The 19591-nt window shown below is 40.2% G+C and overlaps 1 protein-coding gene across 1 annotated transcript in view; it reads right to left on the bottom strand.

Annotated features, from left to right (window-relative positions):
- Positions 1-17746, bottom strand: part of LOC107084009 (serine/threonine-protein kinase pim-3-like) — an 83809-nt gene extending 66063 nt beyond the window's left edge. The window contains exons 1-2 of the mRNA XM_015373636.1: positions 17612-17746; positions 17305-17499 (exon numbers count right to left, since the gene is read on the bottom strand). Coding sequence (XP_015229122.1) covers positions 17305-17499; positions 17612-17746 — 330 coding nt within the window. The remainder of the gene's footprint in view (positions 1-17304; positions 17500-17611) is intronic.
- Positions 17747-19591: the final 1845 nt, after the last annotated feature.

Here is a 19591-nt window from a genome sequence, read left to right as displayed (position 1 = left end):
TAAAGTTTATTAAAAATGTCGCTTTCCGGTTTCATGCCTAAACTTTTAGAAAAGAATAGAATTGAATAGAATAGAAAATCCCTTTATTGTCCCACAATGGGGAAATTTTGGTGCTATAGCAGCAAAAGGTTATAGTACAAGTGGTCACACAATGTGCACCTTAAAAAGTGTATAAAATAACATAATAAATGGCAGAGTTAAAGAATAAACAAACAAATAAAATACTGTACTGTACAACGTTTTTACAAATATAAATACTGTGCAGTCATCTGAAGAATAAATAGTCAATAAACAGTTGTGAACAGTTGTTATTACTATTATTATTTGTTTTTTAATGTAATGTGTGTCACAGACAAATTTATTATCTAGTGACTTTGCAGTTCATTTTGAGACTTCAATTCAAACTAGATTACCAGTGATTTTTTAAAAACCGGTATCTGTTTAGTTAAATGTTTTTGGCCTACTCTTAAAGCTGGCACAGGAACATGACCAGGTGTTCCCCGTTTAGAGCCAGACAACCCTCTGCCATCTTTTATTCCCTTTAACAGGGGGCAGCGTAAAAGCCGGATGGCACAAACACCAGCCCTTCAGCGGGCAGTCGGCCTGGCTGGACACAGCCTCTTCTCTTAAAAGGAGAAAGGATAAAAGGGAGTTTTAAAAAAAATGAAAGCCTGAAATTGTAAAACACAGCTCCAATAAGAACACAAGAGGGAGAGCAGAGAATCACCAAAACAAGATCCACTCTCCAGCCCTCCAGCCCCCGACATTTACATTAGAAGAGGAGGGACACAGAAGGCCTGTGGAGAAATAGAAGGATTGGGAGGAGAGGTCTGACGTGCAATTGGGAGGCTGTAAACACTGTAAGACAGCATCTCCATGGAAGCCTGTTCACTGCTCTGAGGCATCTAATCCCCCCCTGAATCCTCCTCGTCCAGCCGTCAGCCACCAAGTCTATCCAAGCCAAGTATCTTGACCACTAGACCCCAAGTCGGCCCCTCGCCTCTGGCCTGGTTGTCCACCAGAGCAGATGTGCGCTGAGCAGTGGCCTTGGATGACTTGATCCCCTGGGCTTTAGAGAAAGAAACAGAGAGGGAGATATGGAGAGTGTGGCCTTGGTAGAGAGGCTGCATGACCAGGCAGCTGTGTTTCTGATCTTTCTGTTTGATGGAGATCTCATATCGATGCCAGGTTACATATATCATCTGTTTTTCAGAAATAGTTTCCTTGTAACATAACAAAGTTATGTTTGAAGCAGATATCTTCTTTAAGTTAATAAAAAAGTAAATTTTACATTCCATTACTCTTATTTTTAGCTTGTTCCCCTAAGTTTTCTGTTTACAGTAATGCTCCTAGACGTAAGCCCCATTTACACTACCCTTCTAAAACTGTGCCGAGTTCTGTCCAAGCACGGTAACCGAGATGACTGTTGAGTGTAAATGGCACGCACAACTGAACCGGACTGTGCCAGAAACAAACAAACCAAGCTAAACTGGTACTACTTCATCAGTAGGACTCGGCACGGTTCAGTTCTGGCTCAGTTCTCAGATAACAAAAGCCCCAATTACACTACCCTCTGAAAACCGATCCGTGCCAAGCTCGATTCCTTAGGACCATTTCCTCGCCTCCTAGTGATGATCTACGGTACTACAGCTCTCTAGAGGTCAACAAGCATACAAACGTGGCCGCGCATGTAACATTTAGGAAGTTTGCGGAGAGTCAGGTGTAGAAAGCCGCCTTTGGTGAATTCACTTGACAGAGTCGGGTTTCGGGAAGTGGATACGACAAACAATTGTCTAATCAGGGCTTATAGACGCAGGAAACAACAACAGACGTTGAGGTTCATCACACTGCTAAGCAGAATCATCACTGGAAATGGTTTGACACTGTAGGGAAGCTTGTATTTTTATGAATCCCTGAAATTTCCTGATTAACGAGGCTAACTGTTAGGAGATTACACTGTACGTAACAGACTGGATATGAACCAAACATGTCCTTGTGTGTTAGCTCTAAGGTTGTGTTGAAAACGCGGACTGGATTTTTATCAGCATAGCATTTTTATATATAAATAAGTGGAATGGAGTTTACTTTTAACATCCGTCGTTTTTCAGGTGAGAGCTGACAGCCCTATTAGATTAACGTTTTTCGTATCGACTTCCCAAAAGCCAACTCTGTCAAGTAAATTCATCAAATGTTGCCACTAGAAGGCAAGGGACCGTGTTAGCGTATTGTGTAAATGGTCACAAAGAACCAAGCTCATTACGGTTAACTGATCCAAGCTCGGCACAGATTGGTTTACAGAGGGTAGCATAGTGGAGCTATAAGCTACTGGAGGACCTTGCGTATTTGGGCCAGAAATTCAGACTTCTAAGTAGGAGGCTTCCTAAACTGGAATGGTGTTGAGAATCAGAATCCCAAGTCTATAGGTCGCGGTCAGACAAGCATGTTAGATTTCTGTTTTCATTTCTGTGATATTTAAGGCCCCCACATGGGCCTACTTGTACAGACACACAGGTACGCTCAGACAGGTACATGCAAAGCTGAATTATTATGACCACGTATGCGTTGTCTCCCGACACTGCTTGGTTCAATTCAATTAAATTCAGTTTATTTATATAGCGCCAAATTCACAACACATGTCATCTCAAGGCACTTTACAGTTCAACCAGATCATACAGTCAAATTGTGGGTGGGAAAATTTATTCATACTGGACCATTTTAAATGTGACACTGAGATGATAAGGTTCCCCAGGAGAAAGCTGGCAGTAGCTGTGTTTCTATTAACCATAAAATTGCGAAAATTTCAATTGCAAAATTAATTTGTTAAATAGAAACTCTACGATTAAAAAAAGGGGGTTTTCTCTCAAATGTTTTTACGCTTTAATTAAGTGTTTTTTGGGTTGTATCAAAATTCGTCAATTTCTCAAAACTGCAATGGAAACTTTATCGCATCACACATTTTATGTGATCTGCAACTGCACCTTACTGCTTTGTAAAAAGATGAAGAAGAAGAAGTAGTTGGAGGAGCAGGCATCCACTAGATCGGTGGCTGAAATAGAAATGTAGGTATATGTACAAATGACCGCACACGGATATATAAGTAATTGGGTGCCTTTAGTCACTCTACATGTACTACCTTTCTGCTTTTATAAGATAAGATATATTGATGAGGTTTTGTGCACATAAAACCATGTAAAACAGTGTTTTTGCCATTGTTGTCCTAACAGTGTATGTAGGGACCATATGAAAACAATAGAACACAAGGATCCACAGGCGGGACAGTTGACTTCTATAGATAATCCCAAGTATGATAAATGGCCTTGCCTAGACGCTTTCAGGCAAACTCATTTATCACCTTGGAGATTACGTCACACTGACTTTAAAGTTTCTGCATAGCTCAAAAGCACCATATATCTATACATGATGAATAGAGTCATTAATAGAGCTATTAGCACTTTAAGCCTCTTAGATTCAAATTTTCCACAACAAACATTAATACAACGGAACTTTTACAAGACATTATAATTTTTTAGGTAATCATTCGATACTGAGTAGAAGGAGTTTTAGTCGTGAAATCAGTAGATTGCAGATCACATGTTTGATTTAATGCAATCCACCATCCTAAGCAATCACATGAGGAAAAAAGGCTTTTGACAACAACCATGTTTAGGATGATTAGTCAGCTGCAAAACCAGCTGGGAATAGGAAAGACATGTGGACAAGAAAGGCAGGGGTACTTTCTATGGTAAACTGTCTACTTTAGGCTACTCAAGGAACTGAAGCAGTTTGAAATCAAGATTTTATCCAGGATTGACCTAAGGTTAGCTCCATCTATCCTCAATGCTCATAACTACTTTCCAATTTCTGCTGATGAAAAGCACCTTCAGATCCATGATCTACCGCCCCCATGTAGCACTGTAAAAATTGTGCATTTATGTTGATGTTCAGAGTTCAATTTCTCCTTGCATGGCATTTTGTATACAGGGTCAAAGGTCTCATTTCCCTCTCATTTTACCTTTTTTCACCCATACGGCTTGAGATAAACCTCCTTCAGTTTTTTTTAAATAGCTTTTACACATAAAGTCAAAATCTATGTAATGCACAATCAGGTTGTCCTGTCAATAGATTTTTCTTTTTTTAAATACCTGAGCTATCCAGAGTAAAAAACTTTCTCCTCTCCAATTTTTATCTGTATTAATCTTTGAGATAACGGGAATGGCACAGAATTGCATGCAAAATTAGTGGAAGTCCTGCGAAACAAGTTCCCCTTCAGCACCTTAGTGTAAAGCCTTTTTACTGAAGTCCAAATCGTTAGCCCTCTAAACTCGTGTTTGGCCCATTCAGTCACAGGGAGAGAGAGAGAGAGAGCGGGAATCAGTTGAAAGACATGAGAGAAGTATAATGGTGGCCCAGAGGTGGGGGAGAAAGGCTTTGGAGCTTTTGTGTCAACAAAAGAGAAAGTTAGAGAGTGAGGGAGGGAGACTGAAAGCTTAGAGAGAAAGGAGGGAGGGAACAAGAGAAAAGCAGAGAAAGCGGGAGCAAGTTTGCTGTGCCGGAGCAGCCAGTGGCTGCCAGGCGCTCAGGAATTCATGGTCGATTTGTTCTTGTCCTCAGCCAGTTTACAATTAAAAAAAGACTGAAGAGGAGAAGAGATTTCAGTGAGTTGCGGGGAAAGCAACAGATTGCAGATGCCTCCATTGGAAACGGCCTCTTGTGAAAAAGTAGGTCCTCCTCTTAGAGTCCAGAGCCACCCTTTAGAGAAAAGAGCCCTTCTCTACTGTAAAAGAGCGCTTGGGACATTGTGGGGCTTGTCAATAGCTCTCGGCTGGGGCACCGGCTGAATACAAGGAGGCCCAGTGTTCGGCATTGCATCTCCTTCTATTGAGGCCACAACCGTAATAGGGGGCCTGGGGGCTCTACAGGGATTTTAGAGAGCCAAGTTTCAATGGAGACTAAGTCCTTTTAACTGGTACATTGTGCAGCTTTCTCTTCCTCTGTGCTGGAGATTGGAAGAGAGGGAAATTCCTCTGCATATCAAACAGAATGTCTTCATTTCTAATGAACTTGGGATGGAGGAAATTTTTGGGACACAGTGTGAGACATTAGGGGTGGGGTTGGTATTGTTCTTTTCAGGAGGCAGGGGGGAGGTTTATGTATGTGTGTGTCAGGTTTTGTTACTTAAGCTAGCAGTACTGCAACCAGCCTACCACAGGTGAGCTTAGAGCCAATCAGAGCCAGTTAAAGCACCTGCCAGTCAACACAGCAGCCCACTGAACCCTGGGCAACCTCCAGCTGTTTTCCACTGTGTGTGAGTCCAACTCCGCGTGCTGAGTCTGCACGACCGTCTGAGGGAACATCGGTCAGGAGCTGTTTCCACGCTGCGTTACATTTTCCCATGAAATCATTCTTTTAAAAGCTCACATATTTATTCCAAATCAGGGTATAATCACTTATGGTATTGAGGCAGATACGCAGAAACACAGAAAGCTGGCAGCTCACAGCGTGGTTACCCGATACTTAGAAAAGACAAACTTTACACAGTCACCATGACCGCGACAGAACGCAGCAGAAAATGTAGCCGATAAACAAAGAGCAGCTCATCGGAGCGGCTGAAGGTTTTCCCCTAACCTCAACCAGCGGTCTAAATCTGCAGTCCAGAAGCGAGGTCTTTTTATATCTCTGTTTGTGTTCAGTCCACCCTGGTTTTATTTCCATTCTTCTGGTCATCCTTTTATTTTTGTACCTGACCATCACCAGAGTTCTAGCTGACATATTCTAAAACATTTTGCAATTCCAAAATGTTACCAATAATTAAACAAACCGTGTTCACTGTTAATTACTCCTCAGTACTTTTGTTTATTGTTGTTGTTGTTGTTGTTTAATATACACTCATTTGTGTATCTTTGTTCTTAATTTAACAAAGCCTTAAAAAGAAAAAAAGGTTATGTCACAGATAATAGTGGTTTTATGTCCAACTAAAAGAACACAAAAATTTGAAGATTATCTTTCCAAAATCAAAATTTAGAGGTAAAAGATAAGAGGATAACTGATTTAGCATCACAATCACATAAATGAATGACAATACAATTTTTTTTTTTTTTATTTCATTGTAACATCTATAGTATAGGTAGCCTTGTCACAGATGTTAGCTAGAAACTTTTTGACATACTATCAAAAAGCAACACATTTTGCCTTGATCAACAGAAGATTGAAAACAGGTGAGAAACACAGTCATTAGCATTAAGCAGTCAAAAATATCTTTGGGACTCCAGGAAAGAACAAAAAAGTCATTATCAGCATATGGAAAAACTTGGAACAGATACTGAGGAGTGCCTTGCCTACCAATATTACTATAAGAGTACCTAAATCGCTCATTCAGAGGGCCACAAAAGAACCAAGAACAATATCAAAGCTTTGCAGGCCTCAGTTGCCTCAGTAAACATCAGTAGTTATGTGTTAAAGGGTATGTCTCACATTTACCCCAAAACATCCTAATATAATACAATAATCTGCAAACTGAGGAAACAAGGGAGGGAAGGTTATAAACAATCTAGATTTGATGTAAAAGTAAAACATCTATTCAAAAAGAAACTCATACCAACAGTTATACATGGTGGAGGTGGTGGTGTTCTGAGGGCCATTTTTTTTCTGTTTCCTTCTCATCATATATTGACACTGAGGATAAATGAGGTCGTGGACATTGGATCAAATGACACACGTGACCCGCAATGATTCTTTATTTTGAATCATTTTAGCTTGCAAAGTTAATGTTGGTAGATTTATGAGTGTATGGCAACATGTATACTACTGTTCTTTAGGTAGAGAGTTAGGGTTACTTTTTGAGTTTTTACCACACTAGTGGCTCGCTTTTTCAACAGCAGGCTGCCAGGAAACGGGGTATGAGAGAAGAGTGAGAGCAAAGGACCGCAGGGATGATACGAACCCGGGTCGGCCACGTTGAGAAGTAAGGCCTCTGTACATGGGTTGTGCTCACTAACCACTGCCCCACCTGCAGTCCTCTCCCCTTGTATTACTTTTAATACTTAAAGCAGATAGATGAATTAAAACATTAAGTATGACAAAAAAGCAAAGCTAAGGTAATTTGTACAAGCTAAGATGAGTATGATTATATATATATATATATATATATATATATATATATATATATATATATATATATATATATATATACACTCGAAAAAATTAAAGGAACACATTGTAATCAGAGTATAGCATCAACTTAACCCTAACCCTAGTTAACGAGAGGGGCAACATTGAGACTACCATCAAAACAGGAATGGTTTTACAGGTGTAGGCCACTGACATTTTTTTGCCTCCTCATCTTTTCTGACTCATTTATACCATTTTTACATTTGGCTAGGGTCACTGTCAATACTGTTAGCATGAGGCGCTACCTGGACCCTACAGAGGTTGCACAGGCAGTCCAACTCCTCCAGGATGGCACATGAATACCTGCCATTGCCAGAAGGTTTGCTGTTTCTCCCGGCACAATCTCAAGAGCATGGAGGAGATTCCAGGAGACAGGCAGTTACTTCAGGAGAGCTGGACAGGGCCGTAGAAGGTCTGCAACCCATCAGCAGGACCGGTATCTGCTCCTTTGTGCAAGGAGGAGCAGGAGGGGCACTGCCAGAGCCCTACAAAATGACCTCCAGCAGGCCACTGGTGTGAATGTCTCTGACCAAATAATCAGAATCAGACTTCACGAGGGCAGCCTGAGGGCCCAATGTCCTCTAGTGGGCCCTGTGCTCACTGTCCGGCACCGTGGAGCTCGATTGGCATTTGCCACAGAACACCAAAATTGGCAAGTCTGCCACTGGCGCCCTGTGCTTTTCACAGCTCAGTGATGCCCTGGTCCAGATCTGGGAGGAGATACCCCAGGACACCATCCATTGTCTCATTAGGAGCGTGCCCCGACATCAGGCATGCATACATGCATGTGGGGGCCATAATTACTGCATTCCATTTTGGGTTGCTGCAATGAAATTTCAGCAAAATGGACTAGCCTGCAGCATCATTTTTTAACTGTAATTTTTGGGGTGTCTTTGAATTCAGCCCTCTGTAGGTTGATAATTTTCATTTCCATCAAATGATGTGGCATCATTTTGTTCCTAACACATCACCCAGTCCATATCAGTATAAATAAACAGCATGATTTTTTTGCCCCATTGAGATCTGATGTGTTTTCAAAGTGTTCCTTTAAATTTTTTGGGCTGTATATATATATATATATATATATATATACATATATATAAAACATAGAGTAAAAAAATTGTTATCAACCATGTACTTCTGAGCAGGAAGAAGCTCTTCCTGCATAATTCCCTCATCCCACCAGCTGTGTGTGCCATGGATGAGTTTGCGTGTTCTATCTATGCATACAAAACAGATACAGTTGGATGGGAGAACATAACACCTCTGACTGCCGGGTTCCTGCAATTGTTAGACAGGAAGCTCGCTCCAGCTCAAGATAAAAGAAAACAACAAGGAAAATACCTAAGACAGCCACACAGAGGGGGAGAATGTGAGGAGGCGGCAGGCGGTGATGCTCATTCACCCCAGAGGGAAAGTAGTACAAAGGTGAGGGTCAGGGAACAACAGAGAGTCTATGAAAAACAATGAGAGGAGCATACACAGAGTTAGTGAGGCCTGTGGTTTTAGAGGCTGCACTGTGCTGGTTCAGTGAGTGTACTGAGGAGAGAGACCCTAGACTAGAATGACGCACAGACTCCTGACACCTGTACACACTTTCTGCTAACACCCTAACCACAAACACATAAGATGCAGCTGCTGTCACCTAAATGGCAGGCATGGAAAATTGCATTCTGTTTTTGTTTTGGTACTAATGGGTAAGAAATGTATAAAGATGTATATTTTGGAAAAAGAACTAGTGTATACCATAACCGCTTTTAGGAACAAGCTTCAAAGCACAGTCAGATCGATAGCTTGAAACACATCTTTGCTCCAAAACATGGTTTGGGTGTCAGAACCGACCAAAGTGGTTATGTTTTAACCACTATGTCACTGCCTTAGTAATTCAAAGACATAGGATTGGTTTAAAACTGAGAGCAGTGACGATTAAGCCTACATATGGTATCAGGCAATTAGCAGGCTCGCCCACTTGAAGGAATCTCCAATTTGATGATTATTGACAGTGACTCTTTGATCACAAAAGGTCTTTTTTCACCAAAACGTTGCAGATTCTTGACTCAGATGGCATTCAGGAGAGCCCTTGTAATAATTGTTTGACTACATCTACGGTTAAAAAATGGTACAAATATGAGTTTCCAGGAAGCAAAGGAGATGATGCAGATCAGCAGCAAAATGAATAACTATTCCTTTATGTCTGTAAGTGGAAAAAATACAGTATCTTTTAATAGCAACATTGTTTTTGCTTCTTTTTTTAATGCATCAAAAGTGGAACACCCAATCATTCAACTTGGCTAAGCACCATTTTTTTTTTTTTTTTTTTTTTAATGAAGACCAACATAGTAAAAAGTATTTTACCCAAACAGGAAGTTGAACACTTATCACTGGTTAAAACAAACCTTTGGGACATTTTTTTCAGACCAGTGCCTTAAAGGGGTCATAGAATGATTACACAGGGTATTTGGTGCTGGTCCTTAAAGGGAAACATTGTTTTTTTTTTTTTACATTGGCCCCTTAATTTTACCTTATTACATCATGGTCTACTCATCCATATTAGTTTTGTGTCATTTGGAGCTGTTCCGAGGATATTCGGTTTTGTTATCCAAGTAACTTCTTCCTATGGGCAACGAGTTGAAGGCACAAACTAAACTGTTTATAATTTATTCTGTATGGTACACCAGCATTCATAACATGTAGGCGAATCACTGTTCCTCAGACATCCGTGGTTATATTTTTTATATTTATATATCTTTTAAAATAAAGCAGAGTATGTATGACGTCATCCGCACCGGCTACCATTCATTCATCCTGTTGACTGAACTGCTGTTCCCCTTTAAAGCTGCAGTCTGTAACATTGAGAAGAGAGCAGACTTCGACTGAAAATTTGAAGAAAAACAGGTTTCACGCCACTCCCCCACCCTCTCTGCTTCACTCATGCCCCACCTCCAAGCTCCACCCCTCTCACAGCATCTGTGCGGCTACCGCATGCGACCAGAAGCGTCCAAGCAGCGTACGCGGCATGGAGTGTGAACCGGTAAGAGCGATAACACTCACCTCCAAGCAGCTAGATATAAGATGCTGGTTATACCGAAGTTTGCCGTGTAAGCAGTTGTCGGCAGGGGCAGTAAGGGCAGTTTCTCTTTTGCTGGTGGCTGTCGATCCGCCATGACTTCCACGCGCGTCCTCCTGACTGCAGCAGCCGGGCGGCAGCGGCAGGTTAAGCGGGGGGCGGGATTCAGCGTGTGTGAGCTGTGATTGACACTCCATCAGACGCTCCTCTGGCTGTGATTGGTTGTTTTGACTCATCCCGAATTATTCTTTCCAGATTGAAATACAGGCAGTATGCGGGACTAATTGAAGCAGTTTTTTTCACAGGTTACATATCACATGTACTGCTGTCTGGGCATAGGGACAGTTTTAGCCAATATGACAAAAAAGTGATTTTTAAAAACTTACAGACTTCAGATTTAAGGTCTCTGAATAGGGTGTGTAACATTGGTTGGGCTGAAAATGGCATATTTGCTGTTCTATGAGCTGCAATGTGAGCCTGGTTAAAAGCCCTAGAATGAAACGACAGGTTTTAATCCTTTTATGGTATGCTCATGAATATTTAGATGAGCTGTGTGCTGATTGGTTGGTTTACAACGAGCGAAGCTGCTGAGCAAAGACCCATCATAGCAACAAGCACTCACTCACTAAAACATCAAAATTATTTATATGGTTGTATTGTATGGTATTGATCTCTTTATTCATGATATAATTATGCAATCTCTGTTTTGCATTCTATAACCCTTTTAAACCTTTTGTGAATGTTTGAGATTAAAGTAATATTTTTACACTGTTGTGCAACACCACAAGAGAATGGACCAAATCTGGCAAATGATCCAACAAAGAACCAGCAATTAGAACATGTTGAAGTGAACAGGGTTGCACAGGAACCATTAGTTCTTCAACAAGGTCGTGATTCTCAGACTTAGCCACAATAAAGTTGAATGTCATGAGTCAGGAAGTTAAACATAATGGTAAAGTAAAGCATATCCATCTTGGGGAAAATGTAAATGGTCAAATCTTAAAGAAAATAATATCAAAGATTGCTGTTACACTTGCATTCATCACTGACTTCAAGAGTCCAGTGGTCAGACAGACCCTGTAGTTGAAACATGTTTGATTTGAGGAAATGTATGATAGGGATCCAAGCGGTATCTTTTAGGGTCACTCAACTGAGACATTGTCAAAAGCAGAAAGTGCACCATCTCTGAATAACCAATGAAAACAATAGAAACCCAGAGACCTTTAGATACTAGACAATCGTTACAGGTCACTTCTCTTAGATGAGTCATTTCAGTAAACAATAAGAAATAACAATGGAGCCTCTGTCTTAGGCCTTGAGCCAGGTTTCACAGTAACTCTTGGATCACTGCCATGTGTCAGCAGCAACTTCCATTTGTTATTTCTGCAAGACCAAGGTACATTTCTGTGTGAGTCACATTTGAGTGTGAATGCAGCACATGATTGCATGCTACAAAAGGAGGTGGAGGTGACTGGCTGACTGCTACTTGTAGGAAAGCGTCTTAGTATGTGGGTCGTGTTCGCTGGCCTCTAATCCTCTGTGATGTTGACCTGTTTGAACAGCAAGCAGGTTTCTCACCGACAAAGTTACGTAAGAACTGACAGGAGGCAGAGCTTAGACAAACACTGACGTAGACCAACAGAGACATTAGTCCACACTCGTCTTGCTTAATTTGCCCAAGCTTCACAATTACTGAGGGATTTCTTGGAGATTTTGTTGCACGTGGAGACAAATTGGGCATAAGCAAGGGGCTCCAGGAATGGCCAGGTAGTTTTAATAAACAAATGTAAGTTGGCTGGTGTTTCCTCTGTTCTGCTCCAAATCTAACTCGTCTTGAACTCCAAGTTATCAGATGCCACATCTCAGTTAGTAGATGGAAAATAACCGGCACCAACATTACAGTATAAAGGGCACGTAGCTCTCTGTACCAGCTCAAACTTGCAATAGATGGCTTCGGTTGATAGTAATCTGCTACGTATGACCAGTTAACTCTTGTTTATATGCAGTTATACAGTATATCTGGTCATCAAAGTGTGTGCAGAGGTTAGTTTGGACATTTGCAAAAATTGTTGTTAATAATTAAGGGAGCATTTAAAACATAAAGGAAAAACAAGGCCTAATGCAGTGCTCTCCAAATGATCAAACAAGAACAATTTCTTTACATGTCTTCACTTCAAACATCAGCAAATTCTATTGGGATTTTGTTTAAAGGACCAACTCAATGTAGCATGAGAAAATTATTCACGGTAATATTTCTTTATTTCTATATTTTAAAACTATGTATTTATTCTTAGCTCCAATTTTTAAAACTTCATTTTCATAAAGCTACAGCAACAAGTCTTTTAAGGGTTCTATTTATCAGCTAATCCTCTGTGCAAAAGTCGACTTCTTAAACAACGCTATTGTCCAAAGTGGTTTAGAGGCCCTCACTATCTACTCAAGAACTTTATACGTCTTTAGGTTGGTTCTATTATATAGGCTACTGCTCTTAGGGATATCATATTAAAAGTTTTTAAACTGTCAACTGCTAAACTGATTGGAATCCAGCTGGGCATGCAGAACAAGCTCTCAGAACTTTCAGGAATTCAAAATGGCTGCAGAGGTTGCTTGTTAAACATAATTAGAAAGGGTACTGAGCATGTGCACCTGATTATTTATCACCTGTGCACTTTATGCATATCTATGTACAACAAAGTAAAACTACCTTTGCTTTTTATAAATAATTCTTGCATCCAAATTGAGAGAATATTAAAAAAAAAGTTTGCATCCTGGTGACTATTTTTTAAAGTACTTAAGGTATAGTTTAAGTACCTGTTCCAGTTTAAGCCTTTTTTAAATAATATTCAAACTCAGCTCCTGATTCCTTATATAGGTGTAGGGTTAAATCCCCAATAAGATGTGGAAATGAAGCAGACAACCCTAGTTGTACAGTAGGACTTCACACAATCACAACTTAATCTTATGTTATTACTTGAAGAATGACTCTATTGGTTGGTTTAGCTTCATGCTTTGCTAAGACATGTGACCTGCTGAGCCCTAATATCTCTTAATTAATGTGGGTAGGTTTGGTTTCTGAAGCTAAAAATGCCCTTTTTCCCTCCATTTTTTTGGTCATCACATGATTAACAAGAACCGGAGTTAAATATACTATATGTCACATCAAAACAGAGAGTTAAGATGCTAAAGTGAGTCTAGCACTTTACCACAAAGCTCCGCATGGAAACATCATCAGTGGAAAAGATTGAGTTGTCATCGACATGATAAGAACAACAATGACAAAGCTCTTACATATGACACAATGTTATACAGTTTAGCCCATAATGTAGGAGACATCACACACTTTCCTTTTTTATTGCGATTTCATTTTAACTGTGATGTTCATAAAAAAAGATTTAGAGAGTTAAGAGACAAGAAACTTTGCCTGTTACAGGTTCCATGTTGTGCTTTTTCAAAGCCTTGGTACCAAAGAACAATGATATTTCCCTTAATGCGTCCCCCATGTGGGTGCTGAATACAGTGTTGGGAAAGTTCTCTTTCTACGTGAACTAGTTCAAAGTTCAGTTCACACATTTTAAAATGAACTAGTTCAGTTCATAGTTCATAATTCAAAACCAAAAAATGAACTAGTTCATAGTTCTTTTTTTTTTTTTCATATATTGCTCAATTACACCATAGCCTACTGTAGAACCACAGACAGCAATTATTTTATCAGTTGTAACTCTGAAACTGTGCGTCAGATTTCATCTTCATATCCAGTTTTGAATCCTTATCCAACCAGGGTTTACATTAGCATTGAGGGGACAGCATTTCCCCATTGTTGCTTTAATGCTTTGTTGCTGTCCATTCACTTCACACTAGTAGCAGCTGCAGCTTTCACCCCTACAATATATTCTCAAAAACATCAGGAAAAATGTGCTGCTTGAATGGTCTTTTTTATGAGTAATTATTAAAAGAAAAATAGGAAAGTAGTCTTTAAGGTGCAAATGTTTTTTTTTTTATTTTAATAATTTTTTCCATTTGAAATTCCATTTCAATACATACTAAAAAGGAATACTGGAATCCTGGAAAATTATACCAGGCAGGTTTAACAAACAAGTTACATGGATAGTAAAACCCTAAAGAACAGGGGTCTTCTATGTTTTCCAGACCAAGGACCCCCAAACTGATGGCGAGATGGAGCGGGGACCCCCTATTTATATATATTGTATGAAATTGTGTCCTATAGTCACTCTATTACAGATGGAGTAATGTAAAGAAATTAATTTCTCCCTGGGATTATTAAAGTTTTTCTGATTCTGATTCCTGGTTGTTGTGAAGGAAACGGTGCCCAGCTTGAAAGAGCTCCTGTGTGTCGCTGAATGTGAGCATTGATGACTGAAAGACATCTTTTGTCTCCATTTATCTGTTTACTACAGTGTGTTGATTTCATGTTAATGAGTATTTAAAGACATTTCAATTAGTGGGGGAAAAAATTGCAGGGGGGGAATATAAAAATATCAACTAACCATGCAGACCCTCATGCAGTACCTCCGTAGACCCCCTAGGGGTCGCGGATTCCCTGTTGAAGACCTCCGCTCAAGAAGATTTTACTAACACAAACTGAGGGACCAGGCTGAGGTAGGAATTTAAGGTTACTGAAGTGCGGATTTTTTTACTGAAAGCCGGCGGGCAAACTTGTTGCCATCATCCTCACCGACCACCTGGTCATAAAACTGTTTTAAGTGATCATACTGCTGCTTTGTCGCCTCCACGGTCGCCTCCATGCTGCATTTTGTTTTGATGACGCACGCGGCTGACACTGGTAGCTGCTGTTGCCAGATTGGGTGTTTTCCCCGCTACATATTAAGGTCTGTTTACGGTGTGATTTAGCCGGGGTTTCGCCTGGAGGACTCTATAGAAATCTGGCAACCTATTGAACGGAGTTGAACTGAGAGAGCGTGCCGTTCACAGACACCAGAATGAACGAGTTCACAATAGCGTTCATCAGGCAGTAATGCAGTACGTTCAGTTCACGTTCGCCCAAAATATGAACGAGTTCATGAACTTTCGTTCAATGAACGCGTTCAGGCACAACACTGGCTGAATATTTCATAATACTGGCTCAGAGCAGATGCAGCATGGTATCAGGCCACTTGAGGCAAATAGGCTCTTCTTTAAGAAGAGAGAACTAAGGCTCAGGCCACTAATTAAGAAAGAATAGGTGCTGTCACCGTACAGATTAGGAGCTATATTAGGTACTTAATCCAAACTTTTATAAGAAATTATTAAACTCTTCCTCGCATCACCGCTTGCTGATTTTAGAAAGTGGCCTTTTTTTTTTACCTGGCAGGGTAGGTGAAGTCTGAGTAGAGGCTTCATGGAGGAGATAGGTTATCCCCTTTCTATGTAGAACACCTGTATGATCACTGTATTTTCAAGATGAGGAGGTGCAGAATCATTTTTATTAAGCCAGGATTGAGCGTAATAAGGGAATTTGACTTTGTTTACAGTATTTTAAAGGCATAGCAAAGAGGTATTCTTATATAAACAGTACCTTTAGGGTTTTGTGTCTAAAAAAAGAAAATAGGAAGTTGCAAGTTTTAAAAAGGCGGAATATGTATTTTGTTTCTGTCCTCCTCATGACTCTAGACCTGTACTAGTTCTAGATTGAAGCTCAGCCCTAATGATCTTCTTTGTTGACCTACTAGTTAAGTGCAGTTTGGACTTTTCCTTTTGTGAGTATAAAAAACACTCATTGATAAACAAACACAGGACAGATGAAATAATGGCAGAGTGGAGGGCAAGTATAGCACATGTCAGGAGTCTGAACAGAATATAAGTACAAAAAACACAAAGAGAAAAGACATTGTAAGACATTGGTCTTACAAGAAGTTGGACTGAAGAAAAGTTGGACTCCATATTAATCTTAAGTTTCAGTAAATGATTTAAATAGAGGATGACCAGCAGATTCTGTGTTTAATTAAATATCTTCACTCATGAGCAGAAGAACATGTATCCCAATCATTACAGAGGGAGCTGTAGCTGATCCATAAGTGATTTTAACCAGAGGGTGTTTTATGCCAGAGCTAACTCTATTAGACATTCCTAACAGCTAACATAACTAACAGTTAGCCCTGAGTGGAGCAGGTTTGTCAATAATAACCCCAACATTGACCGGCTATATAGTAAACCAGCTGTATTCTGTGATGGATCGTATTGACTGCTTTTTCATAGAGTGCACTAAACGTCAGCTCAACTCCTCAGACTCTCAGTTATGCCCCACCCATTTACCTAAAATGGATTTAGCATGTTTTTATCAGACAGCTCTGGAGACTGCTGTCAGACTAAAAAGGACATTTTTATTTATTTAGCCATCTTCTGTGAGGATTCTAGCAAAGTGGGCACATTTTTTTCTGAGTTCCTTGAAGAGAATGTTGATATAGTGAACTTGTCAAGCCACGCTCTCCTTGAAAGCAATTTATCTTTTCAACAGCTGGTGAGATGAATATAGCTGTGATTTATAGATAGGTTCACAATGTGATTTCAGATGTATTTCCTCCCGTTCAGCTCTTAAGGTACAAACACCAGAGAAAAGAAGAATATTTTACCAGCAATTCAGTTAAAACATGAAGCTTATATAGGATATATATGATCAATTAATCATATGTATTAACACTTTTTGTTCTCTTTACATTGAGAAATAAGGTTCACACAATAATTTGGATCACTGCTTACCATATAGACATCTTCCACAAGAAATATTAAGCACAACTCATTGATAAATGGTGCTGGTTGTTTGCAGAGAGCTGCACACAAATGTATTTGTGGAAATCTCAGTAGCAGAAAAAAAATGTGGTTAAAAAAAATAGTTTTGAAAAGAAATATGGATTTTCCTGCAGCCCTGAGTGGATTGTATTGCAAAGCCAAATGGCGTGTAGCTTGTATGAACACCTGGTACCAAATTCTTGAGGTATGTATGCATGAGCACGATCATGTATATAGGATTTTTAAAGGCTCTTCAGAAGGAATATCGAAAGGGACTCCAGATCACTGGGACACAAGAGGGCAGACTTGGGGGTGGCTCCACCCACCAGGGAAGGGCAGATGAGAGCACCCAGAGCATGACCCCTAAGGAGACCAGTCCATGAGGGGCCTAACCCCAGGGCCATGCTGCCCCTAGGTACCATGGAGCTGCGGTAACAAGCACATGGTCTCATGAGGCCAGTCATTCCCAAGGAGAACCCGGATGAGAGCCAGAGGTCGAAGCCCCAGGGGATCACCACGCCCTAGTGGGGACCCCAAAGGGCCAGGAGGCCTAGGCCAGTCCGGGCAGACACCAGGAATAAGACATCTCATACCGAAGTATCCAACCACATACCAAGAGGACAATCAGCCCACCAGCAGACACAGGCACCTCTCATCGGTGGGGAGCATAAGATGGAGGAAGAGGCTGGCCCTGTTATACATGGGGCCTACGATGTTCCGGTAAGTCGGGGGAGGAAAACACCCAATGTGGCACATAGACAAAGACATGGTCACATTTATCCTGTCACATTCATACAACGCCACCCTTAGGGTTAGATTTAGCTCATACTCCCAAAAGATATAGACACTTGCTTTAAAGACCATGGTAGCAAATGGAAATATTTCACCACAGACCAACATTAGGTAAAAAAAAAAAAAAAAAAAAATCGGCATTATGTAATTTTTCTGTAATTTTCCTTGAATTTTTTAGAATCACCAAAAACAGCAAAATATTTACCATTTTTTCAATGGTAAATAAGAAAAGATATTGGTTGGAGCAACACCACCCCTTGCCAATAGCCTCGCTCAGGAGTTAACACACACCTTTAGTGACATCATTATGTACCCAGCGCAGATAAGGCAATCAGTCAACGAAAGCAATGAACTGTGGCTTATAAAAAATCTAGAGGGGCCAAGGTATTGACTGGAACAACCACAATGTAAAGCAATGAACACGCTCACAGACACAGACTGAAATACAAGTAGTTAATGATTACGGGTGTAATGAGACGGGCTCTGCATCTGCACCTGTCACACCAAGGATAAACTCACTGCCGACTGTTCCTGACAAACCGTCATTGTTTTCACTGCCATGTAACTCTGAGCCAATAGCTAATGTGTGTGTGGGTTGGTGCATGTAAAGCCTGGATGCACTCTAGGTTTCAGCTTTAAAGTACCCTGCAAAAGCTGCAGTTCAGTAAATCATACAAGGTTCTACAGGCCTGGTTTAGTTTTTAACCCTGGGCTCTCTGTGGCACTTAAGTTATCCATCAACTCCAGAACAGAATGGGCACATACTGTAAAACCTAAGTACTACAGCTTTAGAGATGAGAGGGATCCCTCAATCGAGAGGTGGTTTTTTTCATGAATGTCCACCTGAATGACTCCTTTCTTTACCTATCCAACTAAAAATGCCAGAAGATCTATATGATGTTCTGGGATGCGATTAGTGCATTGCAGTCGTCCACCCCAACAGCTTTTATCTGTTGTTTATGTGTCCCCCTTTTCTAATTCTGCACAGGTCAAATACCCATATGGCTTTTTCCAAAACAAACACCCAGTCAATCAGTTATGTTACATGACCGACTCTACAAGTTTTTATCCATTTTTTTTTTTCTGTCATACTGGCTAAGTGAAGGGGCCCCTCTATAAACCACAGACATTAAATCATGTATTCAGAGGGAAGTATGTACCGGAAATTCTCCTTGCATAAACAAGCTGCGCAGTAGACATGAATCTGTTGGTACAAGTTGCTCCTCTTAGAAGCAAAAACAAGATAGCTGTTTTTTTTTTTTTTTTTTTTTTTTTTATGTTTTCTGTAATTCCAAACTCCTACCATGGGTAAGCACTGTACATTGTTTATTGAAATGTTTCATTGATTGTGTAGAGGAATCTTGGATAAATTTGGTCAGTTTACCTTGGAATTCTGAAATGTATGTTTTTTGTTTTTTTTCCTAACTCAGATGTGTTTTAGTATTTAACCTTGTCCCTTTTTATGTGAAAATCCTGAAATTCCCATTAAAATTGTTACATAGGTCTGACCAAGATGGACCAGGGATTTATATAGGTGGGAACTACGAAGGAATACCAGCAGAGAACAGTGAGCTGTATGGCCGACCCAGGTCCGATGTGCTGTAGCTTTAAATCCCAGAGGTATTGATGCTGCAATTGTTAAAATAACAAATAAAAAAGAAAATACTGATAATTGGTCAAATAAAACCCTCATTTAAGGTTTTGTACCGCTGTTGTTCTGAATCACAGAGCATCAGAGATATGCAAGACGGCAAGACTGTTAGATAATTAATGTTAATATACATATATAATTAAAATAATCATATATATATATATATATAT

This window comes from Cyprinodon variegatus, unplaced genomic scaffold, assembly GCF_000732505.1.
Source record: "Cyprinodon variegatus isolate N-32 unplaced genomic scaffold, C_variegatus-1.0 Scaffold90, whole genome shotgun sequence".
Taxonomy (NCBI): domain Eukaryota; kingdom Metazoa; phylum Chordata; class Actinopteri; order Cyprinodontiformes; family Cyprinodontidae; genus Cyprinodon; species Cyprinodon variegatus.
The sequence above is the reverse complement of the archived record's forward strand: the minus strand, read 5'-3'. Positions and strand labels throughout refer to the sequence as shown.